General features: G+C 43.8%; 1 protein-coding gene across 4 annotated transcripts; it reads right to left on the minus strand.

Moving 5' to 3' along the window:
• Nucleotides 1–1,200: 1,200 nt before the first annotated feature.
• LOC146556111 (uncharacterized) lies at nt 1,201–26,304 on the minus strand. Of its 4 annotated transcripts, none has more exons than XM_085248637.1 (25): nt 26,289–26,304; nt 23,946–24,088; nt 23,382–23,540; nt 23,164–23,301; nt 23,001–23,078; nt 22,830–22,888; nt 20,785–20,950; nt 20,589–20,695; nt 20,019–20,390; nt 19,810–19,936; nt 17,600–17,737; nt 12,058–12,206; nt 11,785–11,934; nt 11,632–11,710; nt 11,087–11,164; nt 10,839–10,985; nt 10,648–10,757; nt 10,254–10,550; nt 10,046–10,173; nt 7,090–9,170; nt 5,076–5,195; nt 4,828–4,977; nt 4,260–4,310; nt 4,058–4,120; nt 1,201–3,979 (listed from the first exon to the last, which is right to left on the minus strand). In XM_085248637.1, exons 3-25 carry the CDS (start codon nt 23,520–23,522, stop codon nt 3,752–3,754), a joined length of 5,157 nt encoding a protein of 1,718 aa, XP_085104763.1. In that variant the 5' UTR covers nt 23,523–23,540; nt 23,946–24,088; nt 26,289–26,304; the 3' UTR covers nt 1,201–3,751. The 4 variants fall into 4 exon arrangements, with proteins under 4 accessions (XP_085104763.1, XP_085104762.1, XP_085104761.1 ...); XM_085248636.1 differs by lacking the exon at nt 26,289–26,304 and adding an exon at nt 25,200–25,306; XM_085248635.1 differs by lacking the exon at nt 26,289–26,304 and adding an exon at nt 25,103–25,198.

Raw genomic sequence — 26,304 nt, forward strand, 5'->3', positions numbered from 1 at the left:
CATCACACATGACCCCGTGCTGCGTCATGTGTGATGCGTCATCATACGAGGACGTTACATTTCAGCTTTTCTGCATCTTGATTCTGCTCAATTAAGTGTTTTAAACTTGGACAAAATATGGCAGCTTTGTGTTGTGCTGCAAGTTAAACCCAGTGTCCTCATGAACACAGCATCGAACAACTTTCCTTTAAAAAATCGATTGAATTTAACTGGACACACTGGTTTTCAGTGGGAGAAAGATTCATCACTCAAGCGTGACACTGGAGAAGTCACCTGGATGAGTGATAAAACTCTTTTCCAGCTAAACTTTTGAGTATGTCCTTGCCTGTGTTTCAATCAGCAAGAGTTTTATGTATACGTCTTTTTTCCTCTTGGCTTAATTTCAGCCTCAGCAGCATCTCTCAGAAGAAAACCGCTGTAAACTTTCTGCCAATCATCAGACAAAAAAGTAAATATATCATGTTCATTCTTTCTAATCATCTGTCCTTATTGCTTCCGTATGTTTTTTGCCATGAAACGACTTCCACAAACTCTGGGCTATTTTTGCTGTTCAAATTTTAAAACATTCTGCTCCTTCCCTCTATATCTTTTGGTATTTATAAGTTCTATACTTGTTAAAGTATTAAGCTTTTTATGACTCTTTTTCTGTCGTCCTCTCAGATTTTAAACTTTTTTTTCTCGTCATATCTCTGAGATGGATTATTGTAGAACAAGAAAATTGGCATGATTGTTCACCGTCAATGAAACAGGCCTTTCAGAATGAACTGCTCATTGGTTTCCATTTCATAAATCACATTTTAAAGTTTAACTGCTTACAACATCTGTCAAGAACAAAAACAAACCCTTCGTATGTGCGTGCCATATTACATTTTATTTTTTAAGAAAACATTTTCTTAGATCCAGATATATACAAATACTCTCAAGTACAGTCAAAGTCAAATAAAATAAGAAAAATATGAAATCTAAGGTTTCTCATTGGAAGGCTTTGAGTTTTTCTACATGTGTTTCTGTGTGTTTAAGTGAGTTTGTGTGTGTAAGCCTTTAAAGGAGAATGTGGAGGCTGCAGTGAAGAGAAGGGAGCATATCAGCATCCTGGAGTTTGCCCTGTGCAACGTTTCTGTGCTGCTGAAAACAAGATGTTATGATGGTGTAGACTTTAATTAATATTAATAATAAACCACTCAGGTCAGAGGCTCAGTGTTTTACCAGTCCTGTACACTTTTATTGGCTTGTGAAAAAAGCTTTATTTTTATACTTTAAACATTGATTCTATTTAATTGAGACGGCAATTTAAATCATTTCACTTGAAAAAGGTTTGAAAACCTTGAAGTAAATACGGTCTAGTACACCTCGTGCCCCCCTTTAGACTCAGCCCTGTTCGCTTCAGCTTTTAGAAACCCTTATAATTGAAACATGGTATCAAAGTTAACAGTTGACCAGAGTATTTTAATACAACTTCACGTCGTTTGTTGATCAGGTGCTTTGATGAAGGACTCCTGCGCGCTTTTTCCCAGTAAAGGTTTTAATGGTGATCACAGGGACAGCGCTGCTGTTTCGCCCAGCTTGACATCAGCATCTCGGTCCACCCTCTTTGCTCTTCGCGGTGTGTAAACAGACTCCGGCTCCACGTTAAACTGTTTCAGTACTGCACTGCAGGTCCGGTCAGGTGCTGAATCTACATCCACACTGTTTACAGTCCCAGCGACAGATAGCGAGAGGTGAAGCATGTAGAGGCAGGTGTCCCGTACTGGGCTCCGGCTCTGTCTTCCTAAGCCAGGGGATCAGCAACCTTTGAGCCCCAAAGAGCCATTTGGACCCGGTTTCCACGAAAAACAAACAAACACTATTAACATGTTCATTTATTCTGATTTTCTCACACTGGTATCTGCCACCGCGTCCACTTTGGCAACATTTACAAGCTTTTGTTTTTTCTGCTGCTTAAAATATATTTTTGTAAAAAGGTAACAAAGAAAAATCCAAATAGCATTTATGATTTATTTCAGTATCATTCTGTGAATTCAACAATCAGACAGCATAAAATGTTTGACAACTTTAGAATAATTTTATTATAAAATACAAGTAAATAACTTTTAAAAGTAGCTGTTAAGTTCAAACTAAAGCTGTCCGGGCTGTGCATCACACCTGAACCTCAAACTAATGTTCAGAACAAAGTGTCTGCAGCTGCATTTTAAACCTTACTTCACACACGTTCAGTGTTAAAGTCATTTTAGCCTCATGTTTACATCTAAGATGCAACTGTGACAATTTTCCATCAGTCAGCTTATAAGACAAATCACTCAAGATTAATGTGTAACAGAAAATGAGACGAGATGATGATGAATATGTGATGTAATCACCGTCTCCGCTCTTATGTTGACAAATGAATAACTATAAAAACAGCAAACTATCATAAATCTGGGATTTCAGTGTTTGTAAAAATGTAAACTTGTACAAGTTAATTCGCTGCTCTACGCACTGACAGTGATTTGATGAAACAGGAAATGAACTGGAGGGCGCGTCAGCTGATTCAGGTGCAGCTCTCAGATTTCAGGGTGTTGTCTAAACCAGCTTCCTTCCCCCCCGGGACGCTTCCTCGAGCTGGCCGCACATATTTACACACAAATACACACCACGAGTTGACCTTTGACTTCAACATGAGCCTGTGTAAGCTCAGACTGGAGGACTGTGGGAAGGCACTGCAATGTATTTCAGGGTTGGAGCAAACATTTAGTGGCACTTCCCCTCAGACTGGCCAATTGTGACACTTGTTCTGCATTAATCAGTGTCCAAGCATCACAGCTGCTGTGAACATTGCATCCATGATCCTTCAGTTTTGCAGAGTGACAATTATTTTATTAATATTAGTACTCAGTATAAATGGGTACACCTTACACCTGTGCAATTCATAAATACATCTTGGTAATCAGGGTGGCCACCTTAATAAGGTAGTGTTAAAAAATTGTCTCTTTTGGATCTAGAAAAGACAACATGATGGCCCAGACTCACCTGAGCCACTGACTCAGGTGAGTCTGGGTTTATGCTCGAGGAAGAGCTGCGCATTAAAACAAACAAATATAAATAAGCGGCATTGTTGGACTGTAAACGTTTATCAGCTTTTTAAGCTTCGTGGCTGTAAAAAGTGCTGTTGTTATTACATGACTGTATACAGAAATAATGGTACTAAAATGAGACAAAAGTATTAAAGTGGCAGCATGTGAAACATGACCAGTATAACCACAGAACAAAAACAGAAGAATAAATATGCAGAAACACTGACAATAATTTGAAAAATAAGAATTTCTTTGCTTTGTGTGATGCAGAGAAAAGAAACCATGAGGTCACAGAAGAAGACCAAAGTAATGTCTACGATGCAGCAATAATCACCAGAACTGTTATTAAATCGTGTTAATTCTGTGTAATTCTAACAATGCAGAAAAGGTTGTTTTGGCTTTAATAGCAAGAAAAGCAGGTGTATGTGCATTATTTCCCTTTGTATTCTGATTGGCTGGTTTTAATTAGTTGCTTTGAATCCTCTGACAGGAAGAGCTCTATTTGGATGAGTACGAGGCAGAGCCTATACTTTCTATTGTAAATGAGACAGCAGGTCTCAGTGGGACTGCCTGTATAAATAAAGGTTAAATAAATAAACATGAGGTAAAGAGCTCACAGAGAAGAGACCTGAATGTTCAAGACGGCTCTACCTCTCAATTTAATGAGTGTAAAGTAATTAAGAACATTTGGTCCTGAATTTTCACAGCTGGCTGAAGGACATTCTGAGCTCCTCCTCCCTCATGCTACGATCCAATCGCTGTGTCTCAGACTCTAGGATGGATGGGATTGGATGTTGTGTGATAGTTGCTAGTGAATCACTGAGGTCAAGTCTCAGAGAGAGCACTGACTGGCTGTTTCGGGAGGACTGCTGAATGAACTCTGCCCTTTGTTGCTGACCGACAGCCAGTGCAAACTGGAGCTGCTTCACCTGGAGGAGAGGAGAGACATCATCAGCACCCACCTGACATCAGAACACCAGGAAGTCTTTTTGGTGCTTTGCACTCACCTGGTCCTGCAGCTCCCTCACTTTGCTCCTCAGTTGCTGCTCTTCTGTGGTGGTTAAAGACCCCTAAAACACACAATAGGTTTGCAACCACACGTGCCTCTATTGACATTTGTCACAAACACACACCTCATAGTCTGGACAAATGCACTTACACTAACACAACCTGTAATTATTACTGTAATAAGGGAACTGTGTGTCTCACCTGGATGCTCTCACTCAGCTGCTGTCTGAGCCTCGAGCGCTCTTCCTCCACCTGAAATACACAATAATGTGTACTCACGTCAGTGTGTCTGCTGTGTATCTGGATACCTTTCTTAGTGTTGTGTGCCTCAGTATGCCAAGGTGGTGTCTCTGCATATTGAAATCTGTCTCGTCCTAGGCTCACACTGGGTCTGTGACTCAGACTTCTTTTGCCCTTTGTTTACACCAGGAGCAAATATGGTGACCAGATTATATCCTATATCAGAACATAGTTTGACCAGATTCTCTGTGCTGCTCCTGGGTCCTAGTTCTTGCCACTTTACCTTGCTGTGTGCAACTCGACACTTCTTGTGTTAAAAATAGATCCAACACTATTTTACGTGACGTGGAGCAAAGACACGGCAACGTTTCTTTAAAGCTCCGCGGCACATCTGCTGGGATGTGGTTGCAATCAACTCAGGTCACTTAAGACAAACTGCATCCTGCTGTGTACCTGTGGCTTAATGTAGAAGTGTACACGGCGTCTCTCTGGGTGCGTGCACGTGTACCTGTCTCATTGTTGTGTATACCTGTTGCAGCGTCTCTCTCAGTGTGTGTGTCGCTCTTTTCAGTTTGTCTTTCTGATTTTCCAGATGAAAGTTTTTCTTGTTCAGTCGTTTCTGATCCAGTTCCAGTTCAGCCACCAGACTCTGCAGGACCGTCAGTCTCTCCTTCAAACCCTGCAGACACGTTTTCCCCACACAGCTCCACTTTACAACCCGTTTCCTGTCGATGCACTTTGAGTACAGCTGCACTGACAGCATGACCACAAACTGACCTCTGTATCAGATCTCCTTTTATAGCCCACCAAAGCTGCATCTGTTTGCTGTGATCCAGCTAATCCGATTCCATCCCGGTCCTCCTCCATCTCCTCTGTGCTCTGACTCGGAGTGTCCACCTGCACATCAGCAATAAAAACAGTTACATTACAATGTCAAATTAACAGAACAGCGTCATAGCGATTACATGCAACCCATATACAAGATGACGTTATTTATAATAATGCTTAAGCTCAACCACAGATCTTTGTGAACTTATGTAGCACGTTTTCAGCTCAGAAGCATTTAACACCCTGTGATCAACTTCAATAAAATCCTTGATAACACAAGTTTGAATGATCAGTGTAGTGGGGCAGTGCTATTATTCACAGTTTGATCTGATAGCAGAGTTCAGGCATTGAACAAACACTATACGAGGACTTACACACGTTTTAGGCTTCAGTTAGAGAATTCACTCATTAACAGGTATAACCTGTTTCTTTGTTACTTCTTGTAAAGAGTCTTGAGATCATTCCAGGTTGCAAAAAACAATATCTGGATAATCTCTGGGTGGACAGCTGGAATCATGATGGGTGGGCATGTGGTTTTCACTGGCACTGTGTCACTGGTGTTTGTTGCTGTGACAGAAGACAGGGACACGGGAGAGTGCTATAAACTACAGATCGACGACCCAAAACTGTAAAACATGGGATCCCAGCCTGTGAACCGCTTCAGCACAAGCTGGAGGTCGCCAAGGCGACAGAACCACATCGTCCACAAAAGCAAAGACGAAATCCTGAGGCCACCGAGGGGGAGACCCTCCACCACCTGGCTATAGCTACATATTCTGTGCATAAATATTATGAACACAATCATGACAAAAGGGAGCCTGACAGAGTCAAACACCCACCAAAAATGAAACCGTCTTACTGCCGGCAATATGAACCAAGCCCTCGCTATGGTTGTACAGGGACAGAGTGGCCCGTAACAACAGGCCAGACATTTCATACTCCCAATAGGACACTGCCCAAGAAACTGCCCAAGTTCTCCAAGCCAAAACCCACACGTGTGCAAACTCTCCTGCACCTCAAATATCCTGAGAGGATAAAGAGTTGGTCAGGTGTTCTGAGACAACAGTGAAAACCACATTGTTCCTCCTGAATCTGAGGTCTGACTAATGGATAAACTTTCACGGGCTGAGAAATGTGCAAAATTACAGACAAAGTCCTGGCAGCCTACTGCCCAGACAGTCCTTTGGTTTTTAACTGCAGTCGTTCTACAGCAGAAAGTGAAAAACAAACAGTTAAAGTTCAAAATTTCTGCTCGTGCTTGTTTGTGGTGAGAAATCAAACAAGTTAAGAATGATCAAATGGCTTCAAGCACACAGACTCATCCAGACACCCAGTGTCACTGAAATGCAGCCAGATGTTTGCTCATTGCACGTTTTCACGCCTTCCTTCACTATTTCCCGACACGCTTGCTCTCCCGTCTTTCTACGTACCTGTCCTGTACACCTACACTTGGTGTCTTTTGGAAAGTCAAACCATTTGAGATTCCATAAGACTGGTAATGGTATGATCCCAGTTTGCCTGTGCATCTGATTGGCCACATGGTGAGCCTATCAAAATAAAGTCCCACCCCTGCCTGCATGGATTCTCAGCAGTGATGACGATCAGGCTCGCTGACGTGTCGTCTCTCAGGCTGGATGTGATTGTACATCCTGTGTTCAGTCATGCAGAATGCTTTAGTCACAATAACTCCAGCGTTCAGTTCAGCGTACAGACGACAAACGGTGAGTGCACGAGGTTTACTTTAACGACAGCACGTTGTTCTTCTTACTGATATATGGTTCGTGTTACTGCTGGAGCTGACAGAATACTGGCCCGCGGGCCGTATGTTTGACACCCCTGCTGCAGAGGGTTCAAGCAGTTTGACCTCAGGCTGGTTTCTTCAGTTCAAGCAGTAGAAACACAGTCATCACTGTCAGGATGACTGTGTTTCTACAGTGTTTGTGTGACTGACAGACTGAAGTACCTGCAGGGAGTTTGGCACCATCACCTCCACGCTCTGCTTCACTCCTCTCAACTCCTCCTGAGGAAAGTCATCTTTCGTCTCTGTCAGCTTGTTGTTTTCCATCTCCTGCACTTCCTCCTTGAGAGCTGTCACCTCTTCCTCCGTCCTCCGTAGCTTCTCCTTTATCTGCTCCTTCTCATTTTGTTCTTTTTGCAGCTCTTTTTTAATAACCAGTAACTCCATCTTAGTCGTCCTCAGCTCTTCCTGCGTCTCCTCTCCCCACACCTCTCTGAGATATTGTGCTTCTTCTCTCCATTTTAACAGCTCATCTTGTGCCTCCTCCTTCCTTCTTTTCTCCTTTTGTACCGCCTCCCTAAGCACCGACATCTCTAGATTGCTTCTCTCCATCTCCTTCTGCACTTCCCTCCTAAGAGTCCACGCCTCCTCCTCCTCGGTGTCCAACAGCCTTGCTTGCTGCTCTTTGGCTCTCATTGGTCCATCAGCTTCTTTTCCCATCTCTATCGATTTATCCTGCAGACGTTTCTTCTCTTCCCTCAGTATCATCAGCTCATCCATTTCTCCTTTCGTCGTCTCCTGAACTTCCTTTAGCGTGTTCTCCAGTCTCCTCTTCTCCTCCACCGTCTTCCTCAGCACCTCTCTTTGGTCCTTCATGTCACTTTCTACTTCAGACAGTTGTTCCTCCAGCCTCTTTGTCTCCTCCCCAGCTCTCCTAAGTGCTTCTCTCTCTTCCTCGGCCTCCCTAACTTTCTCCTCTAATCTCTTCTTCTCCTCCCCGACCTCCATCAGCTTACTTTGCAGTCTCCTCGTGTTTTCTTTCTCGGTTCTACTTAGTGCCTCCCATTCTCTTCTCTCCTCGTCCTTCTCCTCCAGTATAGCTCTTAACCGCTGCACCTCCTCCTCTTGCTCCACACAGATATGGTTAAGCTTTGTAGCCTCACTCTCGCTGTGTTCTGCCCTCTCCTGCCACTCCTTTATCTCCACCTGCAGCCTGTCACGGGCTTCCTCCATTTCTCTTACTCTTTTCCTTGCTCCCTCGCTCTTTGTCTGTCCCTCCTGTAGCTCCCTAACCTGGGAGGAGATCGTGTCATCTTTTTCCATACCTTTCCTACTTCCTCTCACCTCCTTTTGCTTTAGTCTGGCATTCACCTCTCGATGGTCCCTCTCTCCTTCCTCCTCCCCCTCCTTCAGATGTTCCCGATGTTCCTCCCCTACTTCTTCTCTCTCCCTCACCTGTAATTCCAGGCTCTGCTCCTTACATTTCGCCTCTGCCTTAAATTCATTAAACTTCTCATTGGCCACATTCAGCCTTTGCCTCATCAGCTCTGCCTCCGCCGCTTTCTCCTTTAGCTTCTCGAGCAGCTTTGCAACCACCTCCTCCTTCTCCTCGAGCAGTTTGTCTTTCTTTCTCCTTTCATCCTCTTGTGATGTTGAGATTTCTTTTTTCAGTCTGTTAATCTCCTCCTCTTGTTCTTCCACTCTCACCCTCCATCTGTCCCTCTCAGCTTCTGTCCTCAGCTGGTCCACCTTCTTCTCCCTTTCCTCCTCCCTTTTCAATCTCTCCATCCGCTCACAGAGGGCTTCCACTTCTCTGTCCCTCTGCTTCGTCTCCTCTCTTCTCCTCTCCTCCCAAAACTCCTTCTCCTCCCTCAGCCTTTCCTCTGTCCTCTTTACCTCCTCTTCCAGTTCCTCCTTCTCTCCCTCTAATCGCTGTACTCTTTCTATCATGAGGTTGATTCGAGTCTTCATCTCTATTACCTCCTTCCTCATTTTCTCCTCTTCTCTTTGCCTCTCCTCCACCTCCTCAGTTAATCCCTCAATGCAAATCCTCAGCACCTCAGCTCCTTCTCTTCTCCCCGAGTTCTCACTAAAGAAACTCCTTTCTTCCTGTTCGGTCTCCGTCTCATCCTTCCTCTCCATTTCCTCCCTCCTCCTCCTCCTCAGCTTCTCTATCTCCTCTGTCATCCTCTCCATGTCCTCTTGCAGTGCCTTCCTCTCCTCCTCACTCATCTCTCTCCTCTTCTTCTCATCTTCTGCCCTGGACATCATCTCCTCCAGCTCGCCTCTCAGACACTGGATCTCCCCTTTAAAAAGACAAAAAAAGTTTTAAATACAACTAAAGTACTTTACATGAAAATCACTGTTGTTCCTATTAATGTCAGCACAACTGATATGTTTCACTTGAGTGTGTTCACTGGGATGACTTCATTCACACTGCATTTAATCAGAGTGTGTGTGGACGTTAGAAAGTTTGAGACATGTTGTCCTCAGAGCTATCGAGTCAATCCTCACAACTCTGTCCGAGGAGGAGAGCAGCTGTGGTCTCGAGACAGGCTGCTGGGAACAGTGGGAGACTGGAGGGAGACAGGACTGTGATCAGCACACTCAAGCCTGCTGCTGTCTGAGGAGTCTAAACCTGTCATGTTGCTTGTCCCGTGGGAAAGCTGCTTAGAGGAGGCTCAGGAAAGAAAGAGGGGAAATAAGCAGACGTGGTAGCCAACTGTTGGAGGCAGGGGTTAAAGCCATGCTGCAAACCTGTGGAGGTGGGGTGTAGGGGCTCTGTGAGTCCTGTGAAGCAATAAAGCCATCGAACATCTGAGAAGCTGGTTGAAGAGAGGCAAGTCAGAGCTCGGTCACCCTGGGAGAGAGCCTCTCTAAGATGTCTTTTAATACTCAATCATGTTGCCAATTAAGCTAAAATCTCTGGTGCTGTTTATTTTTCAGCCTTTTGATGCCACCTTTGTTGAGATGTGTTACCGACTAATAGTGGTCTTAAAACAGGCCCATTTTCTCAGTTCAAACATGTTTAATGTTGTGAATAAAATGTTGGTTTATGAGATCTGCATTCTGTTTTTATATCTTCATCACTTTTTTGGAATTTGGTTTGAAGTGCCACATTTATATGTTTTCATTATTCTTAAAGGTTTGATATTATGACTTTAGGCGTACTGTCACTGACCATGTAAGGTGTCTTTGGCCTGCTTCAGAGTGTGGATGTGTGTGTTCAGCTGACATTTTTCCACCTCTGACTGTGAGAGACGCTTCTGCTGCTCACTGAGCTGCTGGTGGGCAGACAGCGACAGAGACCTGCAGGCAGAGAGAAACAGGATGTCAGTATGATGCGACCCGTACAAACAAACCCTGAGTTTATTTCGCGTGCTCAGCACCGGATCTCCTGCAGATCAACTTCGAGCTGCTCCTTGTGCTTCTGCAGACTATCCAGCTCCTCTTGTAGCCGCCTACTCTCTCTGAGCTGCTCCTGCTGTTGTATGCTCCCATTTTTCACCTCCTGCATTGCGTGCCCCAGCCGGTCCTGCACCTCCTTCAGCTCCTCACACATTGCGGCATGCTGAAAGGACCGGTCATCCACCTGCTGTTCACCCACAGAGGGAAAGCTCCCGTCTTCCTCTGGCTCTCGTCCTCTCAGCTGCTGAACAGCATCTTCCTCAGCCTCTCTCTGTACTCTAACAGACACAGCACAATTCACACTAATTATTCAGGATTGAAATCAAATTAACTTTACTGTTCTGGCCTGACGACTTGGGTGCAAACTGACCTCACCTGAGCTTGCTGAAATCCATGTTTAGGGTCTTGACTTCCCTCTCCAGGGAACTGACTTGTGACCTTTGAGCCTGCAGCTGTGATTGGCCCTCTGACAGCTCAGACTCCAGCTGGTAACAGACACGTGAACTGACTTACATGATGTACACTAAAGCTGGAAGCCACAGAGAGGGGCATGTAGGGAGGAGTACCTGCAGCAGCTGTTTGTGCAGCTCTCTCTTGTCTGAGGCCAAAGAAGAGTTCAGGGTGGACAGCTTGTCTAGCGCATCCCGTCCCTCCTCCACCTCCCGTCTTAACGCGCTCTCTTGCAACGACAGACGCGACACGCACTCCCTGGACTGATGAGACAAAGATGGCAGCCAGAGCGTCATTCTATGCAAATGACCAAGCTACGAGTCTTCCTCTGAGGACAGACACGTTCTCGGTGTCATGTCTGTACCTTCTGTAAGGCATCTCTCATATCAGAAGCGTCTTCCTCGGCTCGCTGCTTGTCCAGCTGCTCCCTCTCTAGTGCTCCCTGCGAGAAAAGACGACGACGACACCAGAAGATGTTCAGCTGTTTTAAATGATGCACTACTTATTTTAGTGACAACAGTTTCTGAAGAGGACCATTTCCTGCTGTGTGCTAAATGGAAAAGCTAAATCGCCCACAATACGATAGTTTCACAATATATGATTGTGATTTTTAACATTTTGCAGTAAGCGTAGTATTTGAATCACATTTAATGTGATTTATCACCTTTTTCACACAGCCAGTCATCAGTCTGTAACTGAACGGGGTCCGACTGGCAGGTCTGTCATTCTATGCTGGATGGTTTTTGTTGATTTATGCCACGTTTGCTGGGCTAACGTTCTCTCAGAATGGTGACGCAGGAGTTTATTATGCTTTTCATTGACTGATATTTGGTCTCCACGTAAAATATCACATCACTGCTCCGTCTCAGTTCAGGTATAAAAACTGCTTGAGTGACTGAGCCTGTTTACCTTCAGACTATACATTTCTGCTTGGGTCAAAGTCTCCCGCTTTGTTAGCTGGACGTTCTCCAACACCTCAGTCTCAACTCTGAAACAAAACCAGTGCATTGCTGATGAACCAGTAAAGCACAGTGCAGTGCAGTGGTGACCTATGCTGAGTACCGTCTGCGCATTTCTGTCTGCAGCTGTCTGTTCCTCTCTTCCTGTTCGTCTTTCTCCTTTCTCAGTCTGTGATGTTCTCTCCTCAGCTCTTCCTCCCTCCTCTGCAGCTCCTCGACCTGCAGACGCAGGAAGGACGCCGTCTCCTTCTCTCTGTCACACACATCGGTAAATACAGAGCTGTCAACTCTGTCAGTGTCGTTCACTAATTCATTTACAAGCATGAATTACACAAAAGTGTAGCAAAAAATCTGAATTGATTTTCTCTGTGTGAACCTGCTCAGTACGTCCATAATGTGGCCGAGCTCCTGCTGCTGTTGTTGTTTGTGTGTGTGTAGCTGCTGGTTGTCGTCCTCCAGCTGCTTCAGTCGCAGGTGCAGGGCTGCTCTCTGCTCACCGAGCTGCTGCAGAGATCGCTGTGCCCCCTGACACACACACACGCACACGCACACACGCACACGCACACACACACAGTAAGGCTTTTGACTAGCACACACATAACCATACTGATTCAGACTGCAGGCGTGCGTGTGCCGCTTTTTGACTGTATAATGAACATCAGGCTGAGTAACTTTAGACATCTAAAATACATTTGCAATATTTTAAATGTGATAATGATTTTTTATTTCATGTAATTTATTTAAATTGGTTAAAATTAAGGAGCTGTCCTACAACAAAATTACGCTTTAATACAACATTAAGGGAAAATTGAATTTATCAGAAATGTGTGAAAATGATCATTTTCAGTTACAATGTAGCCGTCCGTACTTGTTTGAAGCGCTGTCATGTCACTTTAGGATCAGCTGCACAGCGCTGTCCACACAGACTTGTTTTGTCTGGGAACCATGAACATCAGTGTAACACACTACAGCAGAGTCTGGGCCTAAACAGACAACTCCTTAAGATGATGGACTAATCCTGGCAGTTTGCACAGCCAACACTCAGTAACATGAAGTTTTGAACAGTATACACAATTTTAACTACTTCAGTACTTTGGTGTTAAAACCTGCACTTTGAAGTATTTCACATGACAAATACACACTTTCCAACAAACTGGTGTGAAACTGTTAGCAGAGCTGCTCTGTGCAGCGTTATGGCATAATAATTTTAAGGGAGAATAAAAAGTCGACACACATATCTCATTCCTGACGGAGGACTCTACCACTACACTTCTCCAGTCCATTCACAGAGTCGTTGCATGGTAAGACATGGATAGGAAGTGGGCGGAGCCTTTTACCGTCATTTTATTACGACGCAAAGTACAAACACCTGTGGACACACAATCCAACACCCCCACTTGTACACAGGTTGGGGAAAAACAATCCTCCGGAAAAAACATCTTACATTCCAAACACAAATACAGAGAATTTTTCTAACTTAGACTTTGAAACTGGTTTCGTCATCATATCTGCTACCATTGACTCAGTTGGACAGTAATCAATGAGCACTTTCCTTTCATGTACAGCTGACCTTATAAAATGATATTTCACATCAATGTGTTTACATCTTTGTCTGTTCACTGGATTTTTTGACAAAGCGATTGTTCCCTGATTGTCCTCCAATATCATAGGTATTTCATACTCAAACTCATCAAGATCTTGAATCAAATAAGTCAAATACATACATTCCTGAATTGTTGCTGCTAATGCCATGTATTCGGCTTCACATGTTGATAGTGCTGTAGTTGTCTGCTTTTTGGTTTTCCATGATATCAAAGGACCATTTTCATTTAGGCTTACACAATAACCTGTCATACTGCGTCTATCAGAAACATCGGATGCCCAATCTGCATCACTGTATGCTTGTAGACCTAGTTTTCCACTTGAACGTTTCCTAAAACACAGTTCTTTTCCTCGACTACCTTTTAGATACCTCAGAACATGTTTCACTGCTGTCCAATCATCAACAGTTGGCGCATTGAAATGTTGTGACAGTTTGCTGACAACATAGCTTAAATCAGGTCGCGTACAATAGCTCAGATAAATAAGACATCCTACCGCTTCACGATATCTCCTCACATCTGGTAATGTCTCGGATTTATCAGAATGAGTCCATTTCTGTTCACAGGGTGTTAACCTTGGCTTACAGTTTTGCATGTTAAATCTCTTTAAAATGTTCTCAATATATATTTTCTATGACATTCTGACACATTATTTTTCTTGAAGAAAATCTATTCCTAGAAAATGGTTAAGCTTCCCCAGATCTTTCATTTGGAATTTAGAAGAGAGCATTTCTTTCACGCCTGAAAGCACATTTTCATTGTTAGCTGCAATGAGTAAATCATCCACCCACACTATGATGATTACTTTTTCACTTTCAGTTTCTTTTGAATACACACAATGATCAGCAATATTTTGTCTAAATCCACAACTGCTTAAATAGTCATGTAAGGTTTGGTTCCAGTTACGACCCGATTGCTTCAGCCCATAAAGTGATTTCTTTAATCTGTACACCAGTTTATTAGTCTCACTTGATTCTGTCTCAAAACCTTCTGGTTGTTGTATATATATTTCTTCATTTATTGGTGCGTGTAGATAGGCGGTTTTTACATCCATCTGGTGAACCAACATATCATCCTGAACCACTTTCTGCATCAAAACTCTCACACTCGATAAGTTAGCAGTCGGTGAAAAAGTCTCCTCATAATCAACTCCTTTTGTTTGACTAAAACCTTTAGCCACAAATCGAGCTTTATATCTGTCTGATCCGTCTGAGTTCTTTTTAACGGCATAGACCCATTTACCCCCCACTGCTTTCTTACCCTCTGGTAAAGTGGTTAAAGTAAATGTGTCATTCTCCTTAAGGGATTGGATTTCTTCATTCATCGCTCTTTCCCATTCTTTTGACTCACTTGACACAATAGCTTCGCTAAATGATGTGGGTATTTCACACAACAATCTGTAGCAATAATCAACACTGGTTTGCATCTGTTCATTTTCACACTCTTTCACATCCGTGATATAATCACTCAAATAATCAGGTCTCTTTCTGATTCTGGATGGATAACGTGTGGCTCCAGCATCTACTTTATCCTCAGTTTTAACCTCGGACTCAGTTTGACTGCTTTCACTACCATCCTGAACATCCTCATCCTTCGTCTGTTTGGGTTCACCATCTTTTCTGGATTCATAAACCTCATCTTCATACATCTGATCACTCTGTGTTTGTTGATCCATTGTCGCGGGATTTAGTATTTTTATCAATCTGTGCTTTTCAACTTTCCCGGTTTTTGGGATATAGATCAAATATGCTGGACTATTTTTGTCATATCCCAAGAAAACACCTTTGTCTCATCTTGGATCCAGCTTTCCCCTATTTTGTTTATAAGCATAGCACAATGATCCGAATTTTTTCATTCTAGAAAGATCAGGTCTTTTTCCAGTTAACATCTTATACGCTGTCTGACCTGTGCGTTTGTTAAAACATCGGTTCCTAATCACTCCCGCGGTTTGTACTGCATATGGCCATAAAGACTTTGGCAATTCGCTCTCAACTAACATGCATCTCGCCATGTCAAAAAGTGTACGCCAGTTCCTCTCTGCTGTTCCGTTTTGATGAGGCGAATATGGCGCCGAAGTTTCCTGCCTAATGCCGTGTCTACTTAATAAATCTCTGAACTGTCTGCTTGTAAATTCAGTTCCATTATCAGAACGAAAGCACTTGATTTTCCCATATGACGCCACCTCTGCAATAAATCTTTCAGTTGCTTGAGTTGTATCACTTTTGTGTTTCAGATTATATACAAATGTTGCACCTGAATAATCATCAACAAACGACAAAACATACTTAAACCCTTCTTTAGAGTTTGGCGTAATCGGACCAGCTAAATCCGTATGTACCAACTCTAATGCTGCCCTGGCCTTTTCATCTGGTTCTCGGTTCCTAGTTTGAGTAAACTTCCCTTGTATACAGGCTTCACATTGCATATTTTTGTTGATTTTACCCTTAATTTCCATTCCATCAACGACATTTTGCAGATTTTGAACATCCTCATAATTACAGTGTCCTAGAATTTCATGCCACGTTTGCATATCAAAACATCCATTACATTTCTCCTCAAACTCTTGCACAGTATTTATAAAGAACAGTCTCTCATGTTCACATATAGGGAATTTTGTTCCATCAACATGTTTAAGAAAACTGTCCCCGTGTTTGAAAACCACAGTGGCTCCGTTACTAGTAGCTGCTTTTACTGACAAAATGTCCTGTGGAAACGATGGAATGTAGAGTGCTTGTTTCAATGTGACCTTGTGACTGCGTCCTTTACTGTCAATCATACTTATCTCAGCATCTCCTCGCCGCTTTGCAGCTCCTCTGCTCCGCCTTCCGTCAGCCAACTCTACACAATGAGCCTCGGGTCGAAATGTGTCATCAAAAGTCTTAAAACTCTCGATCTTCGTAAAGATATGTGACGTCGCTCCCGTATCCACCAGTAGCTGGTTATTCAGCATCTCTTGGCCGCCGTCCGGGACCCTCTGGGGTTCGGAGCCCGTCCTGAACGCGTAGTCCTTCTCCACAACCCCTCTCGCTTCATCCCGTCTTAGCTTCCTTCTACAGGTCGCATCTTTGTGTGTACTACTCCGGCAAAAACTGCACCATACTCTGGATCGGCACGTTCTTGCAGTGTGTCCCTTTAGTCCACATTTAAAACACACAATCTCATTATTCTTTGATCTTCGGTCATCTGCTCGCCATGAAGTAGAATCCTGGTCTAATTGCACTTTTGTCCTCATTACGTTGTCATCAGTTACAGCCGCACGCATTCTCTCGGTTTCTTCATAACTTCTGAGTTTTACTTTAAACTCTGAGAATGTGATTTTTGCTTCGCTCTGTGTAACGTGCACAATCAGGGGTTTAAACGTCTCTGGTAGACCTCTCATTATCATTGCGATCAGAAGTCCATCAGTTAATGACTCACCCGCATTTTTTAACGCTGTGATAATTGCTTCTGCTCGGATAATATAGTCCGTCACACTTTCATTCTTTTCATTTGTGAGAGAAGTAAGTTCGGTGTACAGACTTATGATCCTTGGCTTGCCCACTCCTGCATAATGACCTCTCAAAATTTTTAGGGCTTTCCGTCCGTCATCAACTGCATCTCTCATAACTAACGATAAACTTTTGTCATCCAGAAATTGTATCAACTCTGCATATGCTTCTGCATTTTTGTCATCATCTTCGCCATCGGCTTCTTCATCACCCTCAGCCTTTAAGATGACATCTTTCAAACCTTGTAGTCTGAGATGACCAAGGAACTTCGTTTCCCATATCTCATATTTCCTTTCATCTCCATCAAACTGCAAACGGGAATATCGACTGCCCGACTCTGGCGTGCGTCTGCTCATGATGCACAAAAACGCTTACTCACTCAATCGTGCCAAACTTTTAACACCTGCCGGTAACTTGCGGTTTCAGGAAACGCTGCCCTTCCTTTGGCAGTTACAGGATCTCTTTACTGCTGCTCTGGGCCCATAACCTGTTAGCAGAGCTGCTCTGTGCAGCGTTATGGCATAATAATTTTAAGGGAGAATAAAAAGTCGACACACATATCTCATTCCTGACGGAGGACTCTCCCACTACACTTCTCCAGTCCATTCACAGAGTCGTTGCATGGTAAGACATGGATAGGAAGTGGGCGGAGCCTTTTACCGTCATTTTATTACGACGCAAAGTACAAACACCTGTGGACACACAATCCAACAGAAACTGTGAAAACCTGTAGACAATCAGGGATCAGGAGGCAGATATTGTGGCTACACTGACACAATCATAAAAACAGTAGTGACTTTGCATATAAGAACTATATTGTGTTGTTTACCTGTAATTCCTCATTTCTCCACTGTAGGGCGCTCTCAGTCTGAGACAGGACGGAAAGCAAGCAGGACAGATCCAGGCTAAGGACACCCTCTGAGGAGATGTTCAGCGACTGACTGCTGGCTGAGGTCAGGACTCTGGACTGAACACAAAGTAGAACACAAGCTAATTTCAAATGCTTCACTTACTGCTGCTGACAGAGGCTCTTAGGGCTTCATGTAGACCAGCCATCAACACGAACTACTGCAAGAATTCAATTATATTGCTATAGTGCCAAATCACAACAACAGCCGCCTCATAGACTGTATATTGGAAGGTAAAGACCCTACAATAACAGAGAGAAACAGCCAGAGATTAAAAATAACTCCGTTAAATGCAGAGTGGTGTATAAACACATGGTGAGAGAAGAATGCTCATTGCATCATGGGAAGTAGAGCCATGCATGGGACTACTTTACCTCTGAGCATTACCCTCCTGTCCGTTTGTCACTCCCACAATATTTGTGTCCAATCCTGCCCACACTCGCAGACTCGTCATAGCTTCCACGTGACATCAGAGCTACTGGGACACGCCCACCTGGAGGGCAAAACGGTATTGCATCCTTTGCCCTCCAGGGATCCTTCAAACATCTTTTAGTTTAAAATAGCAAAAGTGACAGACAGCTGCTGAGCTGGTGGATGCACTAACTGACGCTCGTTTACAGCTGCCAGAGGGAACACAGAGTATGGCACCCGTATGTGAACACAGCTCTCCTAACCCCGCCTTACGGGCCAAATCGCACCGATCCCTGCTTCTCCACAGCAACCCTGTGGTGGCTCATTCAAACTGCAGGAATGATTTACTGACGTCGGAAAAATACTCTGTCAACTTCACTGTTATGACACAACTTTTCTAACCCTACACAGTAAATATCAAAGTCAACTAAACGTAAGACGAGTGCGAGTTCATTGAAGCTAGCTATGTAGCGCTAACCTGTGCTTCAACAGTGAACAACCTCTTGTTCTTCGTCTCCTACACAGTGGCATTGTTTACCCATCTAGGTCGAAAACACACAGCTGTCCACACTTTGAAAGCTTTAATCCTGGCATCAATATAAGGGGAGCGTTTCTCTACAAGATACAGGTAGATGTCCCTGAACTAGAGCTCTGGGAGAGACGTCATCACTTTCAGGGATTTAAATAAAGCTGGGTCACCTGATCCAGCCCCAACTTCAAGCTTTGTCAAAAAGGCCTAATCTTAAAAGTACAGATGGGGTCTGTCTCCTGAATCCAAGCTGCGAGTTTCTTCCGCAGAAGAGGGACCTGAAAGTTCAAGGCTCTGCCTCCCATTCTACTTTTGAACATCCCAGGAACCACAAGTAAGCCTGCAGTGTGGGAGCGAAGTGATACAGCACCCTGAGGACAACCTCATGGTGCTCTCCCAGTGTGGTGGCAAGATTTCCACGTGTAAGGTCTCTGGAAGTCTCTATGCCTATAAATGGTGAGTGTAAACTTTAGTTTGGTCAGACAAGACCAAAAATGAACTCTGTAGATGCCGTAATCCACCATGTTTGGATGTCAAGGGGCACCGCATATCAGCCCCAAAACCCCAAACCCACAGTGAAGTCTAGAGGTGGGAACATCCTGTTTGTGGGCTGTTTTTCAGCATACAGCACTGGCATGCTTCATAGAGACGAATATATAATAAATAGTAAATTGTTTTAGCAAAACAAACAGCTGAGGACGGTGAGTTGGTTTCAGAGATGATGTTACAGCTGGCCGGCCAATCAGCTGACCTGAATCCAAATGAAAATCTCTGCACTTGAGTTCTTTTTACAACCTTCAGGATTTAAAAAGCTGCTTGTAGAACGCGTCAAAAATCCCACCTGAGCAATTTCTCCATACAAAAGGTGTCTTGAAGCTGTCGTCACCAACAAAGCATTAAATACATTTCAGTATTTAATATTTCCCCCTGTGTCATTTCTCATTATTACAGATTAATGTATGAACATCTATGGTTTGATGTCTTTGAATATTGGATGGGCTGTTACTGGTTGTTACTGGTTGTTACTGGCCAACACCCCTTTCAGAAATAGACTGACTGATAAAACTGGTGACGTGTTCAATAATAACTGTACTCATGTAACAACAGCAGTGATCCAGTTTCTATTTGACTTCGTTAAACAGGACAATAGAAACGCTGTCCTTGGACATCTCACCAACATAACACACTCACCAGTTTGATCACAGCATGGCTCACAGACTGCAGGCTTCTCTGTATTACTCTATGTCTCTCGGCCTCCTTCTCGCTCTCCTCCCTCAGACTGACCTCGGTCTGCAGTGAGCCAGTGAGCGCCTCAATCCTGGCAAAGAAAGGAGAATGATCGAGAGGAGAACAGAGGGAGGTGCAGGATGTGTTTGAACGTCTGGTAGAAGCTAATTTACCTCTGCTGCAGCTGTAAAACTTGAGTCTCCTGAACAGACTTCACCTCTGAAGTGCCTTGCTCGTCCTCGTCCCTCCTTTCCTCATCCTTCTCCTCTTTGAGTTCCAACTCTCCCAAAGAAAAGATTCGCATTGTGGATGAGAGGAGAGGAGGTGCAGAAGAGTTCGGAGGACAAAGGGCCAGATCGGAGGACGGAGGAGGAGAATAGAATGAAAAGGGAGGAAAGTGGGAAGCGAGAAGAGGGGGAGAAGCGGAGAAGGAGAGAGGATTAATGTAAAGTGTGCTGAGCCTCAGAGAGGAGGAGACAGAGTCACAGCTGGAGAGGAGAACGGATGAGAGGCGAGAAAACTCGGCCTTCAGCTGCCACAGGTCCCTGCAGACACAGACAGGTGGGTCAGCATGTTTACAAGCTCAGGTTGGTCATTTTGAAAACGGTCTGAACCCTGTCCTCTTCTAAAGTTCTCTCTTCTTTAGGGTCTTTGAATTCGTCCGAATGCTGATTGGTGGTGCTAATAACTGGACCAACTGTAGAGACGGTGCTCTGAGTGAAGCAGCCTCGCCTCAGACGTACCTGTCAGCAGCCGTTTTCATAGCGTGGCAGTCCCGTCTCAGAGCAGCCACAGATCTCCAGATAGACAGCAGCCAAGCCTGCTGCTCCCCCACAAGACACAGCCGACGCTACACACACACGCACACACACACACAAATATAGAAACACAATAACTGCCATCTGAATGGTCACTTTTAAAATCAATTAAACTGCAGACCTCTCGCTCTTTCTGCAAATCAGCCTCTCGCTGCTCTGCCTCTTCCACAGCTGTCATCCAATCATTCGTCAGCTTCTGGAGGTCCTCCTTCAGGGCGTGGTTGGCCTGCTCTGATTGGACAAGTTGCTTGCAAAGGAGACTATTGGTGTCACCTAAACTGACTGACCTGAGGAGGGAGACAATAATTTATTAAATCAGCAGCTTCAAATAAAACCACAAACTTCTTTTTTAAACTGTCATGAAAAAACTGACAATATTTGTGTAGAACAATCACGATTATAAGTGAACTTCATTAAATGAAACAGCTATAGCAGTAATTCTGGCTCTGGGTTTGATAAAGCCTTTTTAAATACAATAAAATGATGTTATGACTTTTGGCCACTAGAAGAAAACCTGTAACAAAGATGAAGGACTGCAAGCTTCAGTGGATGGATGCACCTTTACTCAGACAAAGCTTTGGAGAACTTCAATACAAATGGTTCCTGTGTTTGCTTTTCAAATAAACAGACGCATGAAAGTGGAATTTCATTCATGTTTCAGGAGGAGAAGCTCCTCCAGTGACCGAGGAGCAGACTGACAGACACGAGACTCTCTTAGTGTCCTTATGCATGTAGCAAGAGGATTAAACAAATGTTTCCTTAGAGTGAGTAACAATACACGTTTATGTAAAATAGCAAAAAGCTACATTTAAATATTGTAATATTTTTGTGACTGTTTAGTATATGTACTGTACTGTAGGTGTTTTAATTACCCTAAGAAATAAAATCATTGCATTAACTCTCAAACGCTGATTCAGCCTCCTACCAAGAGCTGAATTTACCACATGAACTTTTTTCATTCTAACCACACAGACGTGTATAAAAACTACACTGAACTATATAATAAATGTGAACTAACATCAGGCTGGTCCTGACAGCTTTGTTCCTCAGCTTCTCTGTACTTTGACATCGCTTGTTGTGTTCTGTAAAATTCAGTATTCAGACCAACATGAACACTGATGAACACATAAATGTACAATGCCTGAGGCTGGCATGGAGGAAGCAGCAAAATGATTTGACAGTAATTAGCACTGATAACTTTGCAGAGTTTCACTTTTGGTGCACAGCTGCATGAAAACGTTTGCACAATTTTGAAATGATGAGAACTTCTGAAACATCTTAAAAGCAAGAACAATAAATAGTTGTTGATGCTGCCCTGCTTTTATCCTCTGGGGTCAAAATGATCCCAGTTATTTAAACTATACAGTATAAATTGTTAATGCTGTGTTTCATGTTCTTCTCGTTTTGCAGTTTGGGGCCTGCAGACCTTCTACACAGACACCCTGTTTTTGACTGAAAATAACAGGAAATACTTTGACTTAGCACAGAGTGGTGTATGCTGAACCTTAGTCAGAATGCTGTTTTTGAATAAGCACATAATCACACTCTGGGGTCAAAGTTCACCCCATCACACCATTTCTTTAGTCCATTTTACATGTAAGGCCAATGCGACCTCTTTTACATTAACTTACTTTTGAGCAAAAATGAATAAAATCATAAATGATTCTGATTATAGTTGACGATCAGAGTCAGATCAGCACAGATGGATATATGCCACAGGTTAGTGAGGATGCTGTTTTTAAACGGCAGCAAATGATGACACCTGTGGTATTTAAAATGATCCCGAAGACGAACGAGGGCGGGGCAAGTTCGGGCTTATTCCTCTGTACTGTTCCCACCGTTTGCTGGTATGAAGCAGAGATTGTCACAGGTGATTATTTCTTCCCCTGGAGACCTGCTGTAAGGTGTAACTCGCATGTCTGACTTTTTCTGAGCCAGCACACACCTGCAGCTTAAAGAAGTCCAGACGCTTTTCTTTCCAGGCTCATTAGACAAACTACACAGTACTTTCTACATACTGACAATGCACAGCACACTGTGGGAATCATAGTTTCTAAGTTCTACATGCTTTGATTTCCAAACACAGGCGTGTCACCAGAACTTGAGGGTCTAAATTCATGTGGTCACAGCAGGTCTAACCCAGCACAGACAGACATCTCCACTTACCTCTGTTGTTCCTCCTCCAGTCTGAGAACGGCGCTTTCCAGAGAGTCATCTATGATTCTCTGTTAAAGCAAACACACAACAGCTGTATGCCGACACTCACTGTGGTAGTTTTACTGTATCGTAGCAGACAGTGTGTTAGTGGTACTGCAAATACTATTACTTGAGTCTGACCTCGGTGCTGAGCATCTGTGTATGATTATCCTGCAGCCGAAGCTCCAAATGCTGACATCGTTCTCTGTATTCCAACACCTACAATAAAACCACAATCAGTATATTTTCCATCTCCCACTGCATCTACTCCAATTATGAGTACAGCACTACTGTTTGGCCTCACCTTGTTCTGGAGCCTGTGGATCAGCAGGGCCTGCCTGGCCTCCCTCTCTCTCCCCTCCCTTACCTTCTTCTTCCATTCCCTCTGCTCACCCTCTAGTTGCAGAGAGAGAGCAAGTGAGGGAGACAACGACCGCCACAGCTGGTGGGAGGATGGAGAGAGAAAGATGTAAAGGCTTAACTTCGTCTAATGATCAGCAAAACTCCCCTGCCCCTTCTCACCCTGTCCTTCAGAGCTCTGTTCCTGGATTCCAGCTCATCTTTTTCAGCATGACTCTCTGCCAGCTCCTCCTGCAGCCGACACACCTCCTGATTAAGATGCAGCTTCTCTTCCTGCCAGCCTATCAACAACTCTTCTTCCATGTTTGGAAGTCCACCTGTCTGCAGTGCACCAGGAGACACACATGACTTTAGCAAATGAGTGAATTAATTACATTTTTCTTTTTGGGGGGGGGGGGGAACACACAAATAAACAATAAATTTTTTTTGGCAAAAAAAAAAAGGTGCTTTCTTATTCGACCGTGTGTGTGTGTGTGTGTGTGCGTGTGTGTGTGTGTGTGTGTGCGCGCACGCGCGCGCAATGGGGCAAAGGAGAAAAGGCAGCAAATCTTTTGTGCTGTATTTTGTATGGTCTTCACAGATCTCCATCACCCACTCCTCCTCATGTCTCTGACATAGCTGGAGGGACACAATCAGTTCATTCTGTGCAGAACTAAACTTACATGTCTCACACAGATTTTATGCAAGTGCACGCAGAGACTGAAGCAGGAAATATGAAAGACCCACCTGCGATTTCAGGTGTTGACGAGCCAGCTGATCCAAACTAGCTATGCTGAACTTACTTCATGGTACAGCCCTCAAAGCTGAGATGCCTCCAAAACTACATACTAATGTCACACGACTGTTTGGCGTTTGTGTCCAACCTTGAACTGAAATGAAACACAATCAAGGTAAATTATAAACACACAGCGCTGACTTGGCTGATGCAAATAGGGCATTTAAAAGTTCCACACAACCATAACAACTTTAGATTAGGGATGTGCACAACCAGTCAACTAATCGTTGCTATTGTCACTAGAAGTTAACTGGTAGTCAGTGCTGGTGCGGTAACAACCCTAACTCTGAATTTGGACCATTCGCTGAACTTGTGCCTTCACATATTCAGGTTTCCGTGCACATGTTGCAAACACCGGCACTGCCGTCTGGCTGCGTGCAGTCTGTTCGGTCTGGGTCGAGAGCTTTCGGCCACATCGTCCTGCAAACCTTGCTGCACTTCCTAACTGCTGCTGACAGGGTGAGGAAACGGTTTTCTTCTGACTGCCTCTGTTTTATTGAAATGCTTGGCCGTCAATTATTGTTACAATAAAGAAATAACTGAGAAAACACAAATTTCTTTACATTTGTGCTGAATGTAAATAACCTGCCTGGGGTACCAGAATTAGCAACATCCACGTAGCTTTTGGGAAGCATTAACGCTCACATCCATATTTGGCGGAGCAGCTGACCGGATGGAGACGTATGTGTACATTACGTTATTGACACTGGGTGTCACGATCAACGTACGTCGCTTAACGGTCACCGTGTTTTAAAGGTTATGAAGGACTTTTGAGGCGTTTAATCGTTTTAAGCAGGTTTTATACTTATGCAGCGTTATTTCCAGAGCAAAATAAAGCGGAGGACGTTTTATAACAGAGGTTGGTCTCTCTGCAGGTCTGGCGTGATTTCCTCCTCATCATATGAGCTAGCTACTAACTACCTGACTGTTGAGCAGGATGTTCGTTAACGTGGAAGCGCAGTTTTCCCCTCTGCAGGTAGCTGCTCGGATATAATCCCAGAGTCTGACTAATATGGCTCCAACAATCCGTTTCGTCCTCTGACTACGGGGAGCACACTTCTTCTGCCAGCATGCTAACACCAGGAAACATACATTCATTCGTTCGTACCTTAAACTGTTGCCTCGTTCAGAAAATGTCAGAAATAAAACATTAAGAGTGTAAACACAAACTGGTGTTGTCAGCGTATTCAAACCAAGAACCTCACCTCTCACCCGGACATAGACAGTCATGTGATCCCACCGAAACGGAAACTTCCGCTTTGAGCGACACCTGCTGGCAGGAAATATTTACTAGTGATGATACCACTGATTTCCTCTCCGATCCGATACCAAGTAGTATTCAGGATGGTGTCGACGATACTGATCCGATACCGATACTTTATACAAAAACTTATTTTATTTATTGTATCTCAAATTATAGCGTCATCATGATCACAGGACATCAGATTACTTGTTCTTATCACTTAATAATGCAGAGTTCATCATATAGAAATAAAAAACTGAAGTTGTGCTATTTGAACACGTTGCCTGCCTGCAGCACTAAAGCACTCTGTGAGAGACGTCTGTCTCGCCCCAGCAGCACCTGTCCCTGTCCTCCTCTTCAGTCTCAACATACGCTCGTCATATTCTGTGATATGATTTACTCTGAGGTGTTTGACAAGGTTAGTGATGTTGCCACAACCATACATGCCAACCCTCCCGATTTTTCCGGGAGAATCCCAAATTTCAGTGCCCCTCCTGAAAATCTCCCGGAGCCACCATTCTCCCGAATTTCTCTTGATTTTCCACCCGGACAACAGAATTGAAAAACCATATTGCAGAATTCATAGCGTGGCCCAGCCAATTCCAGTTTCCAACAATGGCGGCAGCGTCTTAGTTTTAATATTACTCTTATTTCTCTTCCTGGGTCGCAAAAAACCTTTTCAGGTGAGAATGTAGCTGTGTGAACTTCAAACATCTGAGCCGACCGACACATCGTCTTCAAACCCCCGCGGTCTTTCACCACTCAGGTTAAACATGATGTACAAGTCACTTTGATAACTTAAAAATGTTATTGGTTGGCTTTTTCAGTGTTTTATTTGTTCGTGAGTAAATCGGTTTGGCTGAGATTAAAGTTATTAGATTAGATTAAATTAATTGTAACTTTATTATTCCACACAGCTGAATAAACGTCAAACTGAAAATGATTAAACAGAAGTGAGAGACGGTGGAGAGTTTACGTCAGCGCCCGGTTATATTAGAGAGCAAGGAACAGACGGCAGAGTTTCACTCCACCGAGGAAGCGCATGACGTACCCCGGCTTTCTTTAGA

Source organism: Mchenga conophoros, linkage group LG16 (assembly GCF_057382185.1).
Source record: "Mchenga conophoros isolate Kocher_MC1m ecotype Shallow Benthic linkage group LG16, M_conophoros_male_GT1.1, whole genome shotgun sequence".
NCBI classification, from domain to species: Eukaryota; Metazoa; Chordata; class Actinopteri; order Cichliformes; family Cichlidae; genus Mchenga; species Mchenga conophoros.

Coding starts and splice junctions, on each gene's coding strand:
- LOC146556111 (XM_085248634.1), bottom strand. CDS start 25,092: ATGAATGTATGTTTCCTGGTGTTAGCATGCTGGCAGAAGAAGTGTGCT. Junction 23,079..23,163: donor TCCACAGGCTCCAGAACAAG/GTGAGGCCAAAC, acceptor GTTTTATTGTAG/GTGTTGGAATACAGAGAACG. Junction 20,696..20,784: donor ATTTGCAGAAAGAGCGAGAG/GTCTGCAGTTTA, acceptor GTGTGTGTGTAG/CGTCGGCTGTGTCTTGTGGG.